The sequence below is a fragment of the Nannospalax galili genome, unplaced genomic scaffold (assembly GCF_000622305.1).
Source record: "Nannospalax galili isolate Female #2095 unplaced genomic scaffold, S.galili_v1.0 scaffold380, whole genome shotgun sequence".
In the NCBI taxonomy this organism is placed as follows: Eukaryota; Metazoa; Chordata; class Mammalia; order Rodentia; family Spalacidae; genus Nannospalax; species Nannospalax galili.
In genome coordinates, this window is record NW_008348568.1 from 424,040 (window position 1) to 447,962 (window position 23,923).

The window sequence follows — 23,923 nt, forward strand, 5'->3', positions numbered from 1 at the left end:
CACAGAAAAATACATTTTAAAATTCTGAAAACTTAGGATGACCAAAACAGGCCATATAATTAATGGCTCCTAAACAGACTTAATCATTATAGATCCTGCTGCTGCCATAAATTTAATTGATAAAAACTATACTGGGAAACAAAACAACGATAGATAACATAAAAACATTTTTAGGCCATTAGCAATACACATAAGTACAACTAATGGTAGAGTAAATTAGTAAACATATGATTCCCCATTTCATCCTACCCACACCAATCTATTTCTCTCTTATACCTAAGGACTATTACAACAATACTGATCTCCCTAATAGAAATAACAAAAACGTGCCTACAGTCAAATTTCAGGAAGTTACTCACTTTCACTCCCTAATCAACTTTTAAAAGAAATTTTAGGAAAAGGTGATTATCCTCCCACCTTCACTTGGCATCTATGTGCAGTCTTTCCCATCTCACAGTTTATCAGGATACCTAAATACTATGGAAAACTATGAAGTGTAACTTGACTTCTTCCTACCATAGGCACATCTTACCTCATCTATCTGGTACATAATCTGAAACCTGAAAGATTAAAAGTCAAAGTAGGAAAAACACTTATTTTTTAATATACATTTTAGCCTCGTTTTTTAATATTTGCATCTTTAGCACACTACACAGTGCTGAGAACGTGGCAGATGCTCAAAAATATTAGTTAATTGAGGACCACTAACCTGGAAAAGAAGAGAATTCCATATTTAGACAATTGAAGGAAAACTATGAAACAGATTAAAAGCTGGGAACAGGTAAGAGACTTTTTTCTAATTAAGCTATAAAACTGTTAAACACAGTCAATGTCAGTTCAGCTGAGGACTTTTTTCAGTAAACATCAAGAATCTGTTTTATACTATATTTTTAAAAAACAGTTCCTTAAGCAAATTTGTTGTATCTGTTAAATGATTTCAGATTCTTTTTTCTTTTAATGAAATTAATTCTGCAGAGAATTAAAATTTGCCAGTTACAAGATGTACGATTTAATTAAATTATAATCCAGAAGTTATGAAAATCTGATATAGCTGTAGTGAGTTCTGTACCATCAAGGGACACTAGTAAGCAGTAATTTAAAAAAGCACTTTTACCCACAACCACTATCAAAGAAATACCACATACAGCCTAATAATATGTGCTACCACATACAGATTACCAGTTACACTGCTATACATGATAGCAATGTCTTTTCAGATTTCTTCCTGTTACAGTGAAAATGTTCATGATCAAGATGAAGACATTAACTGTGAATATTATTTTTACAATTACTAAGATGATAAAAAAAATCACATATCACTTTAATGAAATGGGACTTTTCAATCAAAAAGCCTTGCCTTAGTTCTTTTTCACCTAAGTCCAACTGGCTACATACTGAGCACTCAAATTTTTATAAGCAGCTTCTAACACATACACAATCCTAACTTTCAAATACAATATAAATCTAACAGGCAAAAAGAGAACACTGAAATTTTTTAATTCACTGAACTGAATAAACATATACAACAAAGGAAATCTATCTAGGTGTATCTGAAAAGCACTCTCCATGGTCTCTGAAACATAAATATGACAAAACAACAATGAAATCAGCTGGGGTTACTTAGTATTTGTAGGTAAATATGATGTCATCTCTAAAATTAGCCAGTTACAAATACCTTAAAATAAGATGTTACGGGCACTAAACTAAGATTGCATGGATTGTTAAGACGGAAAGTGGCTTGTGCATAAACCAAGACATATTGTTATGCTAATCACCTTTAAGGATGAGATAGGTCTTTATGCTTATATTTAAATAAATCTACCTTATAAATAAAAATGTATTTTTAATCCAAAGGGGAAAAATAGGGTTTTTCAATGAAAAACTATATATTGGGCATCCCAATGGGAACTTAAGGTACAAAGGCAAATAAAATTTAATTTCTACATCTTAAAGGATTTAGATATACAGACTTAGTCACATAAACAATATCATCTACAAAAAATAATAATAGTATTATATGATACTATCAATACAGATTTAAGAATCTAGGCTAAGAGAATCAGAACAATTACCTAGAAAGAGAGATCTTAAAGAACTCCTAAATTATTTTGGTATTTGAGGAAATTTACCAATTTCTAATATAAATTATATTCTACTCAAGAGGAAAAAAGAATTGCTATTAGTGTTTTTCTAACCATTTGAATTTGCCTTCCGGTAGATAATGATCTACTAACGTGTGATTTCTTCAGTTTCCTTTGGCAAATACTATTTTATAACTAAGCAATTGTCAGCAAATGACATTTAATATTTAATTACCTAATTACAACCTACTCAAATTCACTGCTACACTGTTAGTAATTCTCTTCTTCCACTGTCTTTTAATAAGACCCTAAATGTTTTACATTACTTCCAAGTCATTCCTGCAGTATTTATTCTTAGAGAAAGGAAGGAATAGCAGCAAGGCACTGTTAAAGGTCTTCCTCCTGATGCTTTGTTTGAAGTGAACTTCATTTATCTTTCTTCTCATTACAAATGCTACCCAGAAGTACTTCTTGTATCAGAGAACAATTCTACCTAGACTGTGACTGAAAATTCTAGCTCTGCAGTTACCCAACTTAAATTCAAATACATCTTTTGTTCCTAGGAAGCAAATATAATACATACTTTGCCCTGCAAATTAAGGCAACTTCTGTCATAAACATGATTCTATTACTAGATGAGAATATTTTTAAAATATTAGGTATCCCATAAGTATTGTGATAGTATTGTCTTAAACAGGGCTTATAAAGTGCTTCTACATTTTTTTAAAAGGCTACTCCACTATCAGGAAGATTTGATTTACTGACTTTTGTGCTATCATGAGACAATTATTTTAAGTCCAAAAGAGATACACATAAATATAACAATTACAGAACTATTACCATATCTCAGCTGTCCTGGGGTGGGTGGTAGAGCTTCCAATTTTTCTAAAGGGGAAGAAAGGGTGTGGAGAAAAAATTAGTTACTACCACATGATTTTTAAAAATTACAGTAAGAAATGCCAGGCATGGTGGTGCACACCTTTAATCCCAGCACTCCAGAGGCAGAAAGAGGTTGGAGCTCTGTGAGTTCGAGGCTAGCCTGGTCTACACAGCAAGTTTCAGGCCAGCTGGGGCTACAGAGAGACCCTGTCTCAAAATGACAAAAAAAAAAAATTACAATAAGAAAATAGCAACAGAGTTACAAAATGGGAGGATATCAGAGTTTATTTATAAATTATATTTAGGTTGGTAGACCAAAATTATCTATTTTAAAGAATACTATTGGCAGCCAGGTGTGATGGTTCATGCCTTCAATCCCAACACTCGGGAGGTAGAGGCAGGCATATCTCTGCAAGTTTGAGGCCAGCCTGGTCTATATAGAGTTGCAGGCCAGCTGTGGCTACTGGGAGACCCTGTCTCAGACAAAAAACAAAACAAAAAAATACTATTGGCATGAATTAAATTATAAGATTAGGAAATAGAACAGTTTAGTCATAAGTCATAGATCATACAGGACAGGGTTTTCTTTTAAGACTTTGCATTACTATATAATGAACTTATTTGCATTAATTACCGTAGAAATAGATTCTACAAATACAATTTTTCTTTAAGATGGAAACTCTGGATGACTTAGGAAATAAATATTGACAGCAGGAAAAAGAATACTCAAATATAGCTGTTTGTTTGTTTATAAACAGGGTCTCACTATGTAGTCCAGGTTGGCTTCAAACCCACAATCCTCCAGCCTCCACATTCCAAGTGCTGGGATAACAGGCCTGTGCTACCACCCCAGGCTTGGAAATTACATTTTAAAAGCAATGTAATAACAACAGTTTTACTGAATAATTAATTCTATTTAACAATATACTCGTTTTTATTTTTTTAATCTATACTACTAGAACTAGTATTCTATACACCAAGACACCCCAAAAAAGTGCAGAGATATTTAAAATAATAAGTAATAGTGTACTATTTATGATATATAGGATACATTTGATCATAGTCAGAAGGTAGTGTGTACTACATTGCATAAACAGTTTTTCCAAGTACAAACAAAAGTATCATTACATGATTCATATGTAAAAATTTACAATTACAAAATCAAATACCTAGTCTCATAATCAGAACCATCCCGCCACCTGTTAATGTTATAAACGCCAATAATCTTCACCTTCATCCAATCAAGTAGAATTAATTGGTAACTCATAAAGAACCTACACAGATTTGTTTCACAAAGGGCTCATATACTGAAGGCTTGGTTCCCAATGTTGCAGTGTGCAGAGGTGGGACTTTGGGGAAGTGATTGGATCATTGCGGCCCTGATTTCATCAATGGATTCATCCCTTATGGATTCATAGAATTGTGGCATAACTGGGAGATGGTGGAAAGTAAGACCTGGATCCTAGTTGAAGGACCTAGGTCACTAGAGACATGCCCTGGAAAGATACACTTTCTTTGTGCCCACTCCCTGCTTCCTGGCCACCATGAGGTGAGCAGCTTAGGTCCATGCCCTTCTGCCATGATCTTATCACCACCCAGAAGCAACAGGACTCAACCAGCCAAGAACTGAAACTTCTAAAACTGTAAACAAAAATAAATCTTTCCCTTAAGCTGTTTTTCCTGGGTATTTGGTCACAGTAATAAATAGGTGATAGCAGTGAGGAAATACTTTCTAACACATTTTGAGAACAGAATAATACTAAATACAAAGTCTGGCAAAAACTAAAGAAAACTGCAGGGCTGGGGATGTGACTTAGTGTAGAGTACTTGTATACCATGCACAAGGCTATACATTCAATCCTCAAGAGGCTCAATCCTCAAGACCAAAAGGAGGGAGGGAAGAAAACTGAAGATCACAGACATATCTTTAATACACACTATAAAAATCCTTAATTGAATGCCAGCAGCTCTACTTTTCTGTGTTTACCCGTAACAGTGACAAAATGGTCACCATTCAAACTTCCTGCTTTTCATTTTCTTAGTTCTCAATGCATGAAGAAGTTGCTCTTAATAGGACTGTATGTCTAGAAACATACAGGATAAGGAAATAACCTACAAGAACCCTTCCTTTCCTGTGAGTTTCACATTCTAAAGTCTTTGTGGGGAGGTAAATAAAAAAACAATTACTGCAAATTGTTAATTTCTGATTTAGCATCTCAAATGAAAAGTATATGAAATAAAGCTATCTTTTCCTATTTGTTCTTGAGAACGTAAATATATTTAGATGATATGTTCCTAAATATCAAAACATTAGAAATTAAAAATCCTGAAAAGACAAAAACAATTTACATGGTTAAAAATAAGGTTTTTCAACATTTTCAAAATTCATTTTACTTCAGCAATACAGAAATATTCAAAACAAAAAACTTGAATATTTAAAGCAATTTTTTTGGTTAAATAATTTCTTAAAGTGTAACAAAGATGAAGAATTCCAGTTAGTTTTCTAAATAACCAAAGCAACCAGAAAATTGGTGTAGGTTGTGAAATATTGTAACTAATATTTAATATTAAAAGTAATGTTTCCTTGAAGATTCAGATTTTACAGCACATTAGAATCCTTTAAAGCTAAATTATTGTCTATCTAGGAGACACAAAACTGAAGAAAACTACTGTATAATCAGAAGTGGATGTGAAAAGAACACAAATAATTTTCCCTTCTATTTCAGGAATAAAACTTCACTTGACCTAGGTACTTTTTATATTTTGTTATATAAATACAAATCTGTACTTTTTATACTGTGTTCATATAAAGAAAATGAAAGCAGGTAAGAGGGAGATAAACAGGAGGAGAAAAACAAGGTAAGAAAAAGACAGGTTAAAAACAATAGTAAATAATCAGAGACTGTATGTATCTCAAGTAGATACTTTTTTTTAATTGAGAAGAAAGTTTCCCAGGCCACACAAAAAACTCTGGTCTGAGGCATGGCCTTTGGAATGTGGGTTTTCAGTCCCTCAAGGGTCTGCTTTGCTGATCAGCCACCTAGTGCTGAGAACTTGCTACCTCTGGGTCAGATTGTTCACACTGGCACAAAGCATAACATCAAGCTCCAGAGAAAACATGAAGAACCATCCATCTCCAGCTGTGCAGGACTCCGCAGGACTCCCAGATTTTGCTGTACTACTAACAGTTCTAGTATCCCTTGGTTATGTTCTAAAATTTTACTTTAAATTCTCAGCCATTTGTTTTTTCACTTTTTGTAATCTGAAGGGGCATCTGGTGGGAGAGGAAATTACTAACTACAGGTTAGGTTCTAACAAACTGAACTCCAGTTAATTAGCTGTTGTTGTTTTTGTTTGTTCATTTTGTTACACGTGAAAGTATCCAGAAAGCTTCTCCATTGGTAGGATTAAGAAGCTTCTCCAGGCATCCAGCCACTCTTCCCAGCCAATTGTATGTAATTTGACCCTAATAACACATAGTCTCCTGGATTTGGGGAGGGCTGAAGTACACAATCTGCAGAAGGCTAGGAAGAGAAGCATGACCCATGCTGGGTAAAGGCTGTCTAGTGTGCAAACCCTCAGGTCATACATACACCTCAGCAACCCCTCAGTTATCTCAGTAAGTTCAATAAATTCACTGGTTCCCCAGTAAAACTTTAATGAAACATTGGCTCGACACTAGAACCTTAAAAGGGAATAAGCATTGCTTAGCATCCCCAGGAAAAGAAGTTTCACAACCGAAGGAAAATTTGTTAATGCTATTATGTCTCATAATTATTTAAAAAAAGAAAATGAGAATGCAAAAGATGTTAAAAGGGTATGGAATTGGAGATATTTTCCAAAATAGAAAAAATGAGAAAGCCTAAGCAAGTGATGGAAGTCTGTTTAGGTTTGTTATATATAAAGGATGAGACAAAAATATACATAATCTTAAAATTTCTATGTTCACAGTTTAGTCAACTAGTTTAAGGAACAAAATATATATCTAGTCAATGTTTATCTGAGAATATTTGGTTCTTTACCCAAGCCTTATCTACACAGCACATGATAATTATAAGTACCAGACTGGTGGAACTAACCTTATTGGATTTTAACAGCCATACTTTAAGACCTATACTAATGTGGTCAGAGGGACTTAAAGGACAATTTTTTGCTCCTCACCCTCCAAGGTCGACCAAGTGCCAGGAGACTATGGAACATCTCTCAAAATGTCCTGTACTGTGGTGAGTCACCTATCCTCTTGTTCAGGGAGGACATGGAGACCCCACAAGATGGACTTGAACCAGTGTCCTGTCTACAAAGAAGAGGGTCAACTTAGAGAAAACATCTCATTCATGCTTCCAAGTGAAGCCAGACATGGTCGAACAGGACCTTTGACTTATCTTCACATAGATGGAACTGGTAAAAGAAAGAGCCAGGAGCTCCTCCCAAGCCCATGTGACCCCTGAGGAACAGATCCTCAAATGACCTTAAGTGTAAAAATAAATTGATTTCTTTCGGCCAACTGTATGGTCTTAAACACCCAAAAAGAAAGTATAACCAAAGAGTAAAGTCATCAGTATACGTTAAGAGTTCAATCCAATGTCTGGGATATATTTCCCAGGCATTAGGCTTAAGTCTATATAAAAAGTTATTTAGACAATTATTTCTCATTGATGATTTTGTTCCTAACCAGAAAGTGCTGCCCAGATGTAAGACTTCAAATCTTGGTCTGCAATACTGTAGTGCCCACCCGTAGCTAAGGGAGACAACCAGCTATAGTTCTAAAATGATGGATAAATTTGTTTTCTCCCCCTTTTTCAGAAGCCTTTGAGAGGGAAGTGACACTGATTCTAACCACTCCAACAGCTATCAAAATACCTGAAAGCGAATCCTGAACCCATCATTCTTGTGTCCAATCTTGGCAGACAAAAGAAAAATGAGGAAGAACCCAATAGAGGAATGCTTTTGGAAGCCCTTGTCAAGAAATTCCAATGGACTCTCATATGAACATTTGAAAATTGCCCTGGTCTAACTTTTTTTTAGCTTTCTGGCTGTCTAGAACTTGTAATGCTAATTACTCTTGCCTTTACTTCTCCTTCACATCTCCTATTCATGATTCAAGGACTTTCTTTTCCCATTAGAGATTAGACTTGTACAATTTGAGAGTCTTTTAGATGGACCCACTGAAGGGATACTCCAATTGCCTCACCCTGTGCTCCTGTTCAGCATGGAAGAAGCCAGAACAATCTGCAACCCAATTCCCTATGACAATTTGGGTAACCTCTTCAGAAGATGGCGTAATAAGACTAGGAAGTAGGAATTGGCTAGGCAGTTAAGGTAAAAAGACCCCAAAGAAAAGTAGCCAGTTTCTTGCTAAAAGTCATAATGTCCCTGGGCCTCTTACCAACATACTCTGTTCCAAAGGGCAAAAATGCCAAAAGTATTTTGGAGCTTGTATCTAATCCTTAAAAGATTTTAGGGTTACCTCTTCAGAGAGGGGAATGTTAGAGTAGCCAAAAGCCCCATAAAAATGAATAAATGAAAGAAGAAAAAAAAAGAAAATGTTTTGGGGAAATATGGGAGGTGTTGGAAGGGAGGGAGTGGACATGGATTTGACCAAAACATCTTATATGCATGTATGAAATTCGCAATAAAGTTTTTGTAAAAGTTTAAAAAAAAAAAAAAAAAGAAGAGTGAGAGACTTATACATCATGATTTTTTTAACTTTTTATGGCAAAGTATCTTTTAGCTCAGCACTCAGGGAGCAGAGGCAGGCAGATCTCTGTTGAGTTCAATGCCAGGTTGGTCTACATAGTGAGACTCTCTTTCTCTCAAATAAAAATAAATAAATAAATGAATAAATAAATAAATAAATAAATAAATAAATAAGCAAGCTTTTCCAAAGACACATGCTTGGGACAGTAGTTCTGAACCTGCCCTATCCATTAGCCCCAGATCCTAACCATGTTAATTCAAGCTCAGAGCTCACATTGGCCTCACTTCTATACATATCTTACCAGGTTTTACCAAAATATGTTTCAGAAAAATTCATAGCTGAAATGTGACTTGCATTAAAACACTTTACCACTGTTACTGAATTTTGGCATACTAAAATTTACCCTTTAATATAAGAACTCAGATTAAAGTAGAAAATCATTTTAAATTCCACTCTTCTGAAGAACAGAACTGCTATAATCCAGCCCAACAGCACCCATGCTGGTTCCTATCTTTGCCCAAGGTTTTATCAACTGCAGCATCCCCTGCCCCAAAGACTGAGGTGGCAGGATCAGATGTGCAGTTCTACACTATCAGTGTGTGCAGAAGTTTCTGGCTGTCATTCACAGTGGACATTTAGAGCCGATTAGTAAAACAAAATCGTAATGTCAATCATCACTACTTTGTGAGGAGAAAAAAAGCACTAGCAACTTTTTAAAAATGACAATAGAACTGGAAAAAAAATTCATATTCCAGACTTTAACTGATTTACCAATGGATGACTTACCTACGACAAAAATAAAATGAAAACTACTGCACCTGCTGTAAGAATCTACCTGACAACTGCAAACAGTACCTGCATACCCACAGATTTGGTGCTTAACTTTCTGACTTTCTGGCAAGAAAAACAGATAATCACAAAAAAAAAAAAAAAAAAAAAAAAAAAACAACCCAGACACTGGAGCACCATTTTCTTTCAAGGAACCCAAGCCCATTCCCCAACACACACACACACACACACACCAAAAAAAAAAAAAAAATCAGGCCATGCAAACATTAGGAGACATGCGTTCTGGTCTTTGCTAAACTAATTTTGACCAGTGGTCACTCAACAGCTGTAGAATATTCTTCCCTTATTGGTGAAGCTACTTTTATCTACCTCAGTTTTCTGTAAAACAGTTATTTTACAGAATGACAACATATACAACATGTTACTTCTGCTATTATTTATAACATCTGACATGTCACATTTCCAAATATTGTTTTTTTCCCTGAGATCAAGATTACCTCCTGGATCTGTTCAGAAAGTGGCCCAAGACCAAATAAGCAATGAATAAAAGTTGGTTTTCCTGATTCTTCCTGCCTTGTCTTTCATCAGATCACATTTTTCCCTAGTGAAGAAAATTAAATTTACTTATGAAACCATGAAATCCCTAAACTTGAGTAAACAATTTTCTGACAGTAAATTCCCAAAATAATTTATTCAAAGGGCAAAAGATCATGTGCCTTGCTGCTTTCAAAATCTAATAAAATTCATTTAAATATGTACTCATAGCAAAGTTATCAGTAAAATAAAACACACAAAAATGAATGTGGCTAGTATTAGCCATCTCTGAAAATGTTAACTGGAGAAGAAAGGACAGTGTTTATCTCCTTTCTTTGCCAAACTGATATTTTACAATAAAATTCATTCATTTTTAATCTGAGTTTTTCTATTAATTTGGACAAATGATGTACAAGTTAATTCATTATGTTTTAAAATATTTTATTTTATTTTATTTTATTTTTTTATGTGTATAAGTGTTCTAGCTGTATGTATGTAAATGCAATGCCCACAGAGGCCAGAAGAGGGTTTCAGAGCCTCTGGAGTTATGGACAATTGTTAGCTGCCAGGTGGGTGCTGAGAATGAAACCCAGGTCCCCTGGAAGAACAGCAAGTATTCATGATTTAGATACTTAAATTTTTTTAAAAAACTTAACAATTTATACCTAAATTTTTTGTGTTCTTCAGAAAGTTCCTTAGGTCAAGTTTCCTTAGCGATATTACTGAACCAAAAGTCAGAGCAAGGCCTACATTTAAAGATCGTTCTGAAGTTGCAAAACTTCTCTCAGAAAAAGCATGCCAAATAAACCCAGTCTTGCTTTGCTTTGCCTTTTATCCCTTTCTTTTTCTTTTCTTTCTTCTTTTTTTTTTTAAGTACAATTTTTGAGATGGAGGCCTTGCTTTGTTGGCCAGGCTAGACTGGAAGCTGTGATCCTTCAGCCTCAGCTGCAAATGCAGTCATGCACCACTGTGCCCAGCTCATATTTTACTTTAAAACTCCATCAAAATAATTCATGTCTTGAAAACATAGATAAAATGCAATGAAGAATTTTTTTCTTAAATTTCAAGGTCCAGTTGACAAATTTAACTGGCAAAACACTAACCAAAGAAAAAGAAACATAATTTTAAAAAAATACTTCAGTTCAATACTAAAATTTAATAGAATATTTTTCTAGAATAGGCTATTCTTGTTGGTGTATTTCTTTTTTAACTAAATTAAGAGATATATTTATTTTTTTAATATTTTATTTATTATATTTATTTTATGTGTATACATGTATCGCCTGCATATAGGTAAGTGCACCCGTGTTGTGCAATGCCTGCGGAGACTGTCAGATCCCCTGGAACTGGAGTTACAGACAGTTGTTAGCTGCCATGTGGGTGCTGGGATTCGGACCCGGGTCTTCTGCAAGAACAGTCAATGTTCTTATCCACAGAGCCATCTCTCCAGCCCCAAAAGATATATTTAAATTGAATCAAAAGACTGAAATGGGAAATGTATATGAAATACCTATAATTTCTACACTTTATTTTCCACTGTAAAATTATTAAGTGTGTGAACAACAATGGTGTCTCTGGAAAAGAGAATAGGCTCTGTGGCATCCAGAGCAAATTTTTATGTATTACTTAATAGAAACTGTGATTTGTCATTTTTGTTGAACATTCATTAATTTTAACCATATTTTACATGATGTAACTCCAAACCTGAAATGATGGAAATTCTGAAAACCAAAGCATCTTATTTCCAACTCTATTTTCTATTAAGCTTTCATTCTGAAACAATTCTAAATAAGGCTTATTTCAGCCTATTACCATGAATGTAAGAAATAAACCAAGAGAAATATAAAAAAAAAAGTTTACAATCAATTTAAATTACAAATACGGCTTCACTCTGAGATGGCATATAACAAATAACAACCTTTAAGAATCCAATTAATCAGTTTCTGATCTTCTAAACACTTGCTATCTACTCCAGATCTACCCCGGCATCGTTCCCCAGGAAGCAGGCTTGGCAGCACATATCATAATCTGATCTACCAACAAACTTATAAAGAGAACAATGACCAATGTAGTGTCTTTAAGCAATAATTTGAGAATTAAGGTTTTGAGAATTACGAATATCTACTTAGAGTTCTAATAGAAACTAAATTCAAATGAGTAGCATGAAATTTAGTGTGTGTACTATAATACTTTTAAAGAATGCAAAATGCAAACCATGCAGCATGCAAAATAATTGAGCAAATCATATTGGAAGCCAAAAAGTCACACACCAAAGGGGATTTCTTATACAAACATAAACACGGTTAAGTAATATACCTGCAAAAAGTTAAAAAATGAACACTTCAGAAATGGCAAAGAATTTGATTTAGTAGACTTTAACAAAGGTCTTTTTACATAAAAATTTTATATGTTTTAGGTTAAACATATAAAAGTATTTGAAGGTGATCCTGTAATTTTATTTAGCATTTAAAAGTGATTATTGTGAAATACACTCTAAGAAGAAAAGAAATTCCTACTTAGAGCTCATAGGATCTAACATCATCACCTTGACTTTCTGGAGAACTTACTGGGCAACTAAAGCTTGACTGCAACTGAGTACCTAAGGCAGCTACTGGATTTCTGAGCTGGTACAGCAGGGACACAACAGCTAAAATCAGGAGCTGACCAGTGGCATTTACAAAAAAAGCTACAGTACTCAAGTAGCTAGTAATTTTCTAATCTATTAGTTAACTCTGGCTTAAATAGTAACTACTGTACTAAAGGTACAATACTTTTATTTTTCTTCTATTATTGTTCATTTTATGGCATCTTTTTGTCTTTTAGGATAACCAAACACACTTGATTTAAGATTGCTCTTATATATGTAGTTTGTGAACTTGCAATAATTACAGATACTTAACACAGACTTCCTTTCCTTTATGCCTATGAATGAAGAAATAATTATTATATGCAATATTACTTTTTTAAAGGACTAAAATAACAAAATAACAGTGTAACTTTAAAAAACAAAATCAAGAGATTGGAGATTGGTTCCACAGTAAAGAGCACTTGCTGTTCTTACAAAAGACCCAGGATCAGTTCCCAGCACTCACATGGCAGCTCATAACTACCTGTAACTCCAGTTTCAGGGGACCCAATGCCCTCTTCTGGTCTCCTGGGGCACTACATGCATATAGTACATATACATGCAGTCAAAACACTCATACACATAAAACAAAAGCAAATAAATGTTTTCTAAAATTAAATCTTTTAAAAATGTTACTTTTACTTACTGTGGGTGCTAGCTTTTTGTTTAAAAAAATCATATATCCGTGTATACTATTATAGCTGGGAAGCTCAAACTGGGCTAGAAAAACAAAACCTCTCTTAGAGGTTTTACATGTGTCTATGAGTATGGTTACACAGATCCTCCAAAGACATTCATTCTAAAATAAAACAGCTTAATATCTAGGAAACAGGTTTTCAGCTAACGTGCTACCTTTGTGCCTTCCAATCATTCCTCAAATAAGAATTTTCCCACAGAATGTTAAGAGACGAAAGGATTCTTGGAAACCATTGAGTGGCTCTCCATGTGGGATGCTGCCTCCCCTAGAAGCAGCTAGCAAATGCGTGGTTGCTCTGCATCTGATAATAAATGGGAACCGCCACTAGAATCAGGGCTTCTAAACTTTCTGTAATACAACAGAGTCCTTCACAACAAAGAAGTATCTGATCTGAATGCCAGAGCAAGTCCACCAGGAAATAGGGACTCGATTCTCTCCTTTGAGGATATGAAGATGCAGTCACAGAAATGGTGATTTCATCATGACACATGGTCGGGCTCACAACCTATGTTCTAGCTTCAAACTCTCCTTTGTTTAACAAATTCTCAATAGAAAAATGGAGGGTAATCAAGCATGACGGTATGAGAACACATACAGCTGAAACACTAGTCCTGCAGTAGTATTTCAAATAGAAATAAAACTGCAATTAAATACCAATGTTCTCTTCAAATGTTTTCCTCCTCTCCCAAGAAATAACTTCCCTCAGACATCATTTTCAAACATTTATCATTTAAAAGAAAATAAGAAAGTCATAAGACCACCAAATGATCACCATATAAAACAATATGTGAAGGGGTAGGGGTAAATACCAGATTTCTGCTACTTTCAGAACTAGGTGCCCTCTGGTCTAGGGCTAATCTCCATTGCTAACCCTGAAGAAATCCATTTTCATGAAAGAGCACTGAATTAAAAATCCACACAACTAGGGGCTGGAGAGATGGCCCAGTGGTTAAGAGCACTGACTGCTCTTGCAGAGGACCCGGGTTCAATTCCCAGCACCCACATGGCAGCTATGAACCGTCCTTAACTCCAGTACCAGGGGAGTCCGAAGCCCTCTTCTGAACTCCGCTAAACTGCATGACATGGGTGCACTCAAATACATGCAGGCAATACACTCATACACATAAAATAAAAATAATAAATAAAATATTTTTAAAATTCCAAAGAACTTGGTACAAATCCCTACTGATACAGAAAGATGCCAAATCCTGAACACATTTTCAAATTACACAAAATGGGATATTTAAATCTCTGCAATCCCTTCACATTTGAAGATTCAATTCTATACTTCTTATTTACTGAATACTAGTGCATTTTAGAGGGGGGTGACCTAAGGGGACACAAAGAAGCATACTACAACAGTGAGGGGCACCAACAAGTAAGCCCTTCTGTTGGCTTGGTGCCACTCAGCAGCACAGTCACTCTTGCTGGTATCATCTACACAATAAATACCATTTTTAGGCCTAGATAGCCCAAAACAAGGACGACATAATCTCCAAAATAATTCAAAATTAAAACTATTCTTCAAAAGATACTAACATCAAATCTTATGCTTATGCCTCTATAGCTCTCTTACATTCTTGAAGCTTGGTTTTTGTCCTTGACAGTACATACACTGAGTGTTATTCAACCTTTAACCTTATAAAATTTCAATTGACTCATAAAAGAATTCAGATATCTTTTCATACACTGTAAGGCACTTCTGAGACAATGCTAAATATTAAATAGTTAATGTTAAATAGTAACACAAATTGAAATTAGGATAAATGCTGATTTTAAACTTTATTATTATATATCTTACACACACACACACACACACACACACAAAAAAAAAAAAAAAAATTATGCCACTACCACAGCATGCAATTGTGCAATTGCTGAAGTTAAAAACAAAACAACAAAAAAAAACAGCCTTTTATTCCTGGCCTTAAAGTGAACTTAGAACTTATATAAGGCTTTTAAACCACCCAAGAAAATAATTTTTTTCATATATATATGTATATATGTATATGTATATATATATATATGGGGCACATATTGAGAAAGGGTCTCATTATATAGCCCAGGCTGGCCTTGCAACAGCCTCCTGGGGGCTAGGATTACAGGCATGAGGTATTACCCAGCTGATCTTTTTCCCAAGGTCATTAATTTAGTCCTTCAGTTAGTTAAGCGTGCAATTAATAATCACATCCACAAAGTCTGAGGTTAGATGACAGAAATGGTCTGCTGACAATCTAAGCATTAATGCAAACAATGTTTTTAAGATTCTATTGTGAACAAGCAAGTTCTATCACACAGATGCTTTGTTACTTGCAGGAAGCATCTGACAAACAACACCGTAAGATTGTACTATACCAAAATTATCAGGGGTCTCTGCTGATGATACCTCCTTCGCCCGCTTCACAATGACCTTCTCAGGTTTGGGAAACCTGCATGCTAAAAATATTCTAAAATCAAAACTGTAGTCAATAAAGTAACTACAACGTATACAAATAAAAATACGTAGGCATTTTTAAAGTATCACACGCTAATATGTAAGCAGTCCTTCCTGTGCACAGTAGCGCAGGACTATAGAACTGGAAATGCAATATTAGAGTGCAGTCATAACAGCCAATGGGGGCTGAGTGCAGCCCAGCAGTACAGCTTGCCTGGTGGGCAAGGCCTTGGGTTAGATCTCCAGCACCGCAAAATAAATAATAATAAAACTCTCTAGGAAATTTTAAATTGTTCTGTGTCCTTAAAGTGGTGCTTTTTGTTTTGTTTTAGGGCAGAGTGGTGGTGCATGCCTAGAATTCCAGCACTCAGGAGACAGAGACAGGAGCATCAAGAGTTTAGACCAGCCTGAGCTTAGTGAAACCTTTACTTAAATAGGAAAAAAAGAAAGAAAGAAAGAATAACTGGGTGGGGAGGGGTGGTTCAGGTGTACATGTGTGAGGCCAGAGCACAACCTCTTGTCATGTGATGCCATCAAGGACATCGCCAGACGTGAGGCCCCAGCTGCCATAACTGTGAACTCAATGAACTGTTTTAATGCTGCTGCCCCAATCTCGGGCATTTTGTTGTAACAACACAGAGCAAACTAACACAATCGCATTTCTTACCTGTCCCTTTTTTTGAGATAGGCCTCAGTATGCAGCTGGCCTGGGACTGCAGGTGGACTACCACATCTCAGTATGCACCTGGCCTGGGATTGCAGGTGGGCACTACCACATCTCAGTATGCAGCTGGCCTGGGACTGCAGGTGGGAACTACCACATCTCAGTGTGCAGCTGGCCTGGGACTGCAGGTGGGCACTACCACATCTCAGTATCAGCTGGCCTGGGATTGCAGATGGGCACTACCACATCTCAGTATGCACCTGGCCTGGGACTGCAGGTGGGCACTACCACATCTCAGTATGCAGCTGGCCTGGGGCTGCAGATGGGCACTACCACATCTCAGTATGCACCTGGCCTGGGATTGCAGGTGGGCACTACCACATCTCAGTATGCAGCTGGCCTGGGACTGCAGGTGGGCACTACCACATCTCAGTGTGCAGCTGGCCTGGGACTGCAGGTGGGCACTACCACATCTCAGTATGCAGCTGGCCTGGGACTGCAGGTGGGCACTACCACATCTCAGTATGCAGCTGGCCTGGGACTGCAGGTGGGCACTACCACATCTCAGTATCAGCTGGCTTGGGGCTGCAGATGGGCACTACCACATCTCAGTACGCAGCTGGCCTGGGACTGCAGGTGGGCACTACCACATCTCAATATGCAGCTGGCCTGGGATTGCAGGTGGGCACTACCACATCTCAGTATGCAGCTGGCCTGGGACTGCAGGTGGGCACTACCACATCTCAGTATCAGCTGGCTTGGGGCTGCAGATGGGCACTACCACATCTCAGTATGCAGCTGGCCTGGGATTGCAGGTGGGCACTACCACACACAGTTACATTCTTCATTTCACTGCTGTACCACTTTCATCTTTTTTTCATCAGTTTCTTTTTTTGTTTTGTCTTTGAATAAGGTCTCACTATGTTGCCCAGGGTGACATAAATGCCTGAGTTCAAACAACCCTCCTGCCTCAGTCTCCTAAGTAACTAGACCTATAGTCATGCCAAAGGATCTTCAATTCCCCGTTGATTACCCACTCTTTATGAAGTGTTCCATGGGTTTATCACAGGTGACAAGGAGAAAACACAACTACAAGCTTTTCTGTCTGTGAATGAACTGAGTAACAGATACACAGTGGCCACTTACGAACAGGCTGTCAAATGACTGGTTGGGATAATCACACACATCTGTCTTTACATGGTGATTTGTGACTGAGGAGCTAAGCAAAGTTTGTAGTAAAGTTTGTTCTTTACACAGCTACTCAAAATTAATAAACAAATCTGGTACTGTGTTGTTAGTGAATGATGTTATTTAACTTAAGCATCATTGTTGAAATCCATATACCTGGGAACCATATAAAGTAGGTATAAGAGATACGTTATTTAATAAACTATGCATAAATCTTATATATATACAAATTAATGGAAAACAAAGAGAAAAACATTTTCTTTAGAAGTTAAATATTTTCTATTTAAATTAATCAAATTCACTATCACTCAACTATCAGTCAAAGGTTTACTAATCTATAATGAAGCAAAGTTCAACTACTAAACCTTGTATTTTAAAAAAAGGGAATTTTATCATAGATCCACTAGAAAGGTTTTTTCAATTTGCCTTTTCGTTTATCATGGGGGTGGGGAGTGGGTTAGCGAGATGAACCTTGAGTTACCATAAAAGATAAAAAAACTTACAGAGAATCCTCCCTAATCTCAAAGAGTTACATAGTTATAGAATGTAGAAACAGATATGAGATGATTAGAGAACAAAAACATAAAGTATGAACTTCCAACAGAGAGAACTGTGCCCTTAAAAAGACAGCATTCTGGAAGAGAAAGGCTTTAGGTTTACCCTTTAAAGGACTACAAATTTTAATCAAGTGGGAGAGAAGGAAACCCTTTTCTCTCCATAAATGTTAGTTCAAAAGCTCTGAGTTGAAATTAACGTAGATGCTTATGTAAAAGGGAGGAAGCCAAAGTGGTCTACAGTTTCATAGCCAAAGCAGGTTCAGGGGGTAAATACACAGTTGGCACAAGGGCGCCAATCTGGTACAAGCTTTCAAAATCCACTTTGGATGGGAGAGGCTCCCTTCTACACAGTAGGTGGAGGGGACTGTGGCACTGCGTGTCAGGTCCAAACTAAAGTGAAAAGAACATTTGCATGAGACTCAATCAACAGTGGTGGCGTTAATATATGGGTAACAAACTGAATGTGTAATTAAAAAACAAATATATTAAAAATAAGAGGAACCAGACATCTACCCATCAGAGAACAGAGTTAGAAAATGTACCTTAAATTGGATTTGTATTGTAGAGATTGTTATGAATTCTTACGCTATATGTAGCAAATACAGAAATGAAAGTGGCACCTCTCTCTCTCTCTCTCTGTCTCTCTCTCTCTCTCTCTCTCTCTCTCTCTCTCTCTCTCTCTCTCTCTCTCTCTCTCTGTTCACTAACTCTGTCCACTGTGAGAATAATTCCCCTGTGTGTTAAGGTCATGTAACTGTTGCAGATGTAGAACTAAACATAATGAGTCATTTGGGTCTGGATCTTTTTGCTCTACGGAAGTATTACTGGATAACTGCTGAAACTTTAAAAACATCTGTGAAGTGAATGGTAGTATGCATTCATGTTACAACGTGACTGTACAGGGACCCTGTTTTTTTTTTTTTAATGTCTGAAAACTTCACAGATGTATACAATGTATCTTAATCATATTCACCTCTTATTGCCTCTCTCCAACTCCCTGAACCCCCCAACATCTCTTTCCTAAGTTCATCCCCTTCTTTTTTATATAACCCAGTGAGTATAATTAGTGGTGTCCACGTGTGCATAGGTGTGGATGTCACCCACTGAGGCACAAGCAGCCTACCAGTAGTTGCCTCCCCCTAAAAGTGACTCTCCCTGTCTCAGCAGCCATCAACTGCCAACAGCTTCTCAGTAAGAGGTGGAGGCTTGGATAAGACCACTGATGTCTTTCTCTCCCCTAGCAGCCTTCACAGCACCTTCAGCACTATGCAAAGTGCAAAGTATACAAGGTAGCCAGATGGGAGGAAGTTTCTTGGTCAGTTCAAGATTGACCCTACTTCAAAAAGACAAAAAAAAAAAAAAAAAAAAAAAGATTAATTTACGTCCTGCAACCCAAGTGTGTGGTGCCTTCAGCAATAGAGTCTTACCATCTATTTAAGGTGGGTAACCAAGAGCATCGGCAATGCCTGTGCTGTTCTGGTACCTCTGGAACCTCCCCAACTCATAAGGAGATAACCTGTGCCTGGCACTTAGATTTTCATTTAACAACCCACGTCGCCTTGGAGCAGCACTGTTCACCTATGTGGGGGTCTCAGTTCAAACTCCTTTTCTTCTTTTAACTGAATCTTTAGTTTACAAACTAGTGAAGCTTCATAAGATTTCTTCAAACATCCTTAGTCTTGATTAACCTCCCTTTGCTCCCTCCTTTACTGCAGGGCAGTGTTCTTGTTTGTGGGAATACACACCAAAGTATGAATACTGGGGTGTGCAATCCAGTCCTTAGCTGCAGAAGTCCTATTAAGAGATGGCTCTCAGCAGTCACTTGTCCTAGGGAGCTGTAGCTAACAAACACTACTTCGCCAAAGCTCTGTACTCTGCAGAGCAGTCTACATTCAACAGCACCTCTTCACAAACGTAGAGGCCAAACACTCTCAACCACCTCGGGAAGGGCCATTCCAACTCCAGAATGCCTTACAGCATCACCTGAGTCTTCTGTTCAGACTGTATCACAACTTTATTTGTTCCGCTACCCAAGCCTGCTCTCTTCCTTCCTCTGCTAAGGTAAAGAATGCAGGAACACTATCCAATACATTTCTTACATGTTAATCTGCCTCACAGATTGCATCCCAAGGAACTGTAACCTATGATTGGGATGCTTGGATCTCTTATCAGGAATTTGTTTCATAATGATTCTGGAAAGGAAAAAATATATTTATGTGCTATACTTGGAAGTTTCTGTAAATACGAGATTGTTTTAAAAAATTCTGAATAATCAAAATAAGTGCAGGAAACACAAGAGGAGAATGGCATTCCTTAAAAAGCGAATGAAAAATACTGTGTACCTGGAGGCATGGTTCACCAAAGAAATACTTTACTGGAGAGCATATTCTAGGTAATAACAGGAAGTAAAAGAAGATGAATAAAAAGTAATACAGGTATGCATCACTTAATAGGATGCATCCGAGAAAGGCATTGTAAGGAAATATCACTGCTGTGAAAACATCACAATCACAAAGTATATTGAAACAAACAGTTATGGCGTCACTAGGCAATTTAATGTCACAGGACTACTGTGGTATATATAGTTCATCACTGCAATAGTTTGAGTGTATGATGAGTGAGTGACCTCTTAAAGGTCCATTAGTCCCCAGGGTAATAGAACCTTTCTAAGTTAGAGCTTGGGTAATTAAGTCATTCGAGATGTGCCCTAGAAAGGGATTATGGGGCCCCATGAAACCCCAGTATCTCCACCATACTAGCGTACCCTCTCTTGTTGCTACCTGCACCATGAAGTGACGCAACTAAGAGGCAGCTGCAGAGCCTGAGCTATGCACTATGCTTTTGGACTTTCTGTCTCTAAAAGTCCAAGCTAAAGAAATCATTTTATAAAATTAGCTGCTTCAGGCATTCACTATAGCAATACAAATCTCCCCATATACTCATTGACTGCAGCATCATTATGTGACAAATGACTAGACACTTGTTACACAACATTTTTTTCAAAAGTGATTGCTGTATCAACATTTGACAATTCACCTTTTCTCTAATGTATTTAAGAAGCAAGTCCCTTTTGAAGTAGAGGATAGATTTCTAAGAAAAAAAAATTATTATTTTTATTTTTTATGTGTATGCATGTATTGCCTGCATGTAGGTAAGTGCACCCGTGTCATGCAATGCCCATGGAGGACAGAAGAGGCTGTCAGAGCCCTTGGAACTGGAGTTACAGACAGCTGTTAGCTGCCATGTGGGTGCTGGGATTCGAACCCAGGTCTTCTGCAAGAACAACCGCTGAGCCATCTCTCCAGCCCAGAAAATATTTTTTAAACTGTAAGATCATTCTCGCATACAAATAAAACACCCACCAGTTCACAAAATGTACATCTTACGTTATCGTGATCACAGTTTTTTAACTGTTTTTCAGCTCAAGTGTACCTGAGTTTACTATCTACATGTCTTCAATAAAAAAAAAAAACTAACTAAAACTAAAACCTCTACACCTCTACCCTCTGTTGTGCAAAATATACTTCTGAAACTGTAGCTGTAGCACAGAAATCCCTGAGAACTTGTTAGTGCAAAGTCTCAGACTCCCTTCAAACCTACTGAGACCTGAGACAGAATACTCATTTTATATAATATTGCCAGGTAATATATACACATTAAACTGTTAACCAAAGTTCTACTTTCAATAAAATATAGAGGTAGAAGGAGCATTCTCCACCTTTAAAATAAAACAAAACCAAAGTCAATTCAAATTCTTAGCCTATTTCAGACCCCTAAGAGAACTGAAGCCAAAGGGCAAGCAAGTGGAACCTTGTCAAAAGACACACGTGCCTTGTCCAAGGGCAGAGGAGACATTAGCAATTGCTTGCTTGTGACAGATGCAACTGTACACCCTTAGAAGAGTCCTGCTAGAACACATGAGGAACCAGTGAAAGCTGAGCACAAAGACAGGAGGACACACTTAAACAGAGGGATTTTGCCTTTTTGAAGGTTTTTACTCCGTCACACACAATGAATGAATCCAAGGTATTTCTGCCAGTGCTCATCCATGATGCACAATGAAACTTCACCACACCAGCTCCTGAATGTCATACAATGGCTGAGACACACTGCTGGAAGCTCAAAGTCAAGACTACCGTATGTTGTGAACTGCAGTTTTTCTATTGCACACACAATGCTTTCTGCTCTTACAGAAACATAATGGTTTAATTACAGAAAACAAAGATTAAGATTTTGATGCTACCATTCCTCAAGTATCAAATTAGTCTATCTGTGAATGTGTTAGAATGCTTGATTTTAAAACTGCCATTTTTTTTTTCCTGTTTGCTGGCTTGAGATACATTAAAAAAAAATATCATTGAGGCCTTGAGGCTGGGCGTGGTGGTACACGCCTTTAATCACAGCACTTGGGAGGCAGAGGCAGGCAGATCTTTGTGAGTTCCAGCCTGGTCTACATAGTGAGTTCCAGGAAAGCTGGGAGACCCTGTCTCAAAAAGACAAAAAAAAAAAAAAAATCATTGCGTGAATTCTGGCTAGGGACCAGAATAGAATTTCCAACAATTTCTGAAATGGCCCTAAACACAGGCTTGCCATTTTGTACTATGTACTTATGTGAAACAGCATTCTTGGCATTAATAGTTATAAAAATAAAAAAATCAACTCTGAAAAACACAGAAGATGCTCTATGTCCTGCAGTATCAAATATTCAAGATTAGCTCTTTTTTTGTAAAATAAATGAACACATCTACCTCATTCTTTATAAATGTTTGATTTGGACACCTATATCCCTAGGATCATGTAAAAAACTTCCTGGGCAAAAAAAGACCAGAGTGGGAAGTTTAAGAATAAGAAGTTCTACCCATAAAGCTAAGTGAGTGAACAGTTCTTGACTCAGAAGCTGAAACTAATATGTTCAGTCTGTAAACAAAAGGGATTTTTAAATAATAAATGTGTTTGCCCACTATAGTGTAAAGACAATTTTGATCTCACCAATGATCATGTTTCCTATAGTACGGTGGTACAGTGATGTACTGAATCCCAGAGAGCAAGTGACTTAAGGGGGAACAAAGCGGGGCAGGATACCAAAAGGAGGAGGAGGGGAGAAAATGTTCCCCTAGCTCTCAGGTACTTTCATTGAAAAAGTTTTAAATTGCCGCTTAATCTCTATGACAATTTTAATGACACTGTAGAAAATAAATCAGAAGAGATAGCTGCATGAAAATAAGGAGAAAATTACGACAGCAAGAATGGAAGAGCCGGAAGGCTACTTCAGAGCAGGACTCGTGCCTGATTGTGGCTGCTGCCTCAAATGCAAACTTCGGTCACCTCCATCCTCGGACCGCAGGCACCTGGAACTACGTAAGCAATGGGAAAGTTATAGTGCCCAGTGGCTGAAGATACAGCCAAGACATTATGAACACTTCAATTCTGTTAATACATTTTATCGTCTACCTGTCCATGCTGGAGCCCATGCTCCATTTCAACAGGTAACATTTTCCCTGCCTTCCTAAAACACTGACACAGAGCTCTGAACTCATGTTTCCCAACCACAATTCCTAAGATACATCCCTCCCCCACCACCCTACTTTACTTGTGCAGTTTCTGAGTCTGGACTGAATCACAGTTGGTAACTTCTCCAAATATAAACTGGACTGTTTACTTATCTGCATATCTGGTGCAAATTTTAATGAATTCTGACAAATTCCACCTTGTCTATAAGCTTCTTACCAAGAAAGCTTCTTACCATGAAAAGATCTCACCTGTTAAATGGCCCACA

At 37.1% G+C, this 23,923-nt stretch overlaps 1 protein-coding gene across 1 annotated transcript in view; it reads right to left on the minus strand.

Moving 5' to 3' along the window:
- Positions 1-23,923, minus strand: part of Tmem65 (transmembrane protein 65) — a gene marked incomplete in the record, with an annotated part of 52,119 nt that overhangs the window by 17,518 nt on the left and 10,678 nt on the right. The window contains 1 exon segment of the mRNA XM_017801200.2: positions 2,922-2,966. Coding sequence (XP_017656689.1) covers positions 2,922-2,966 — 45 coding nt within the window.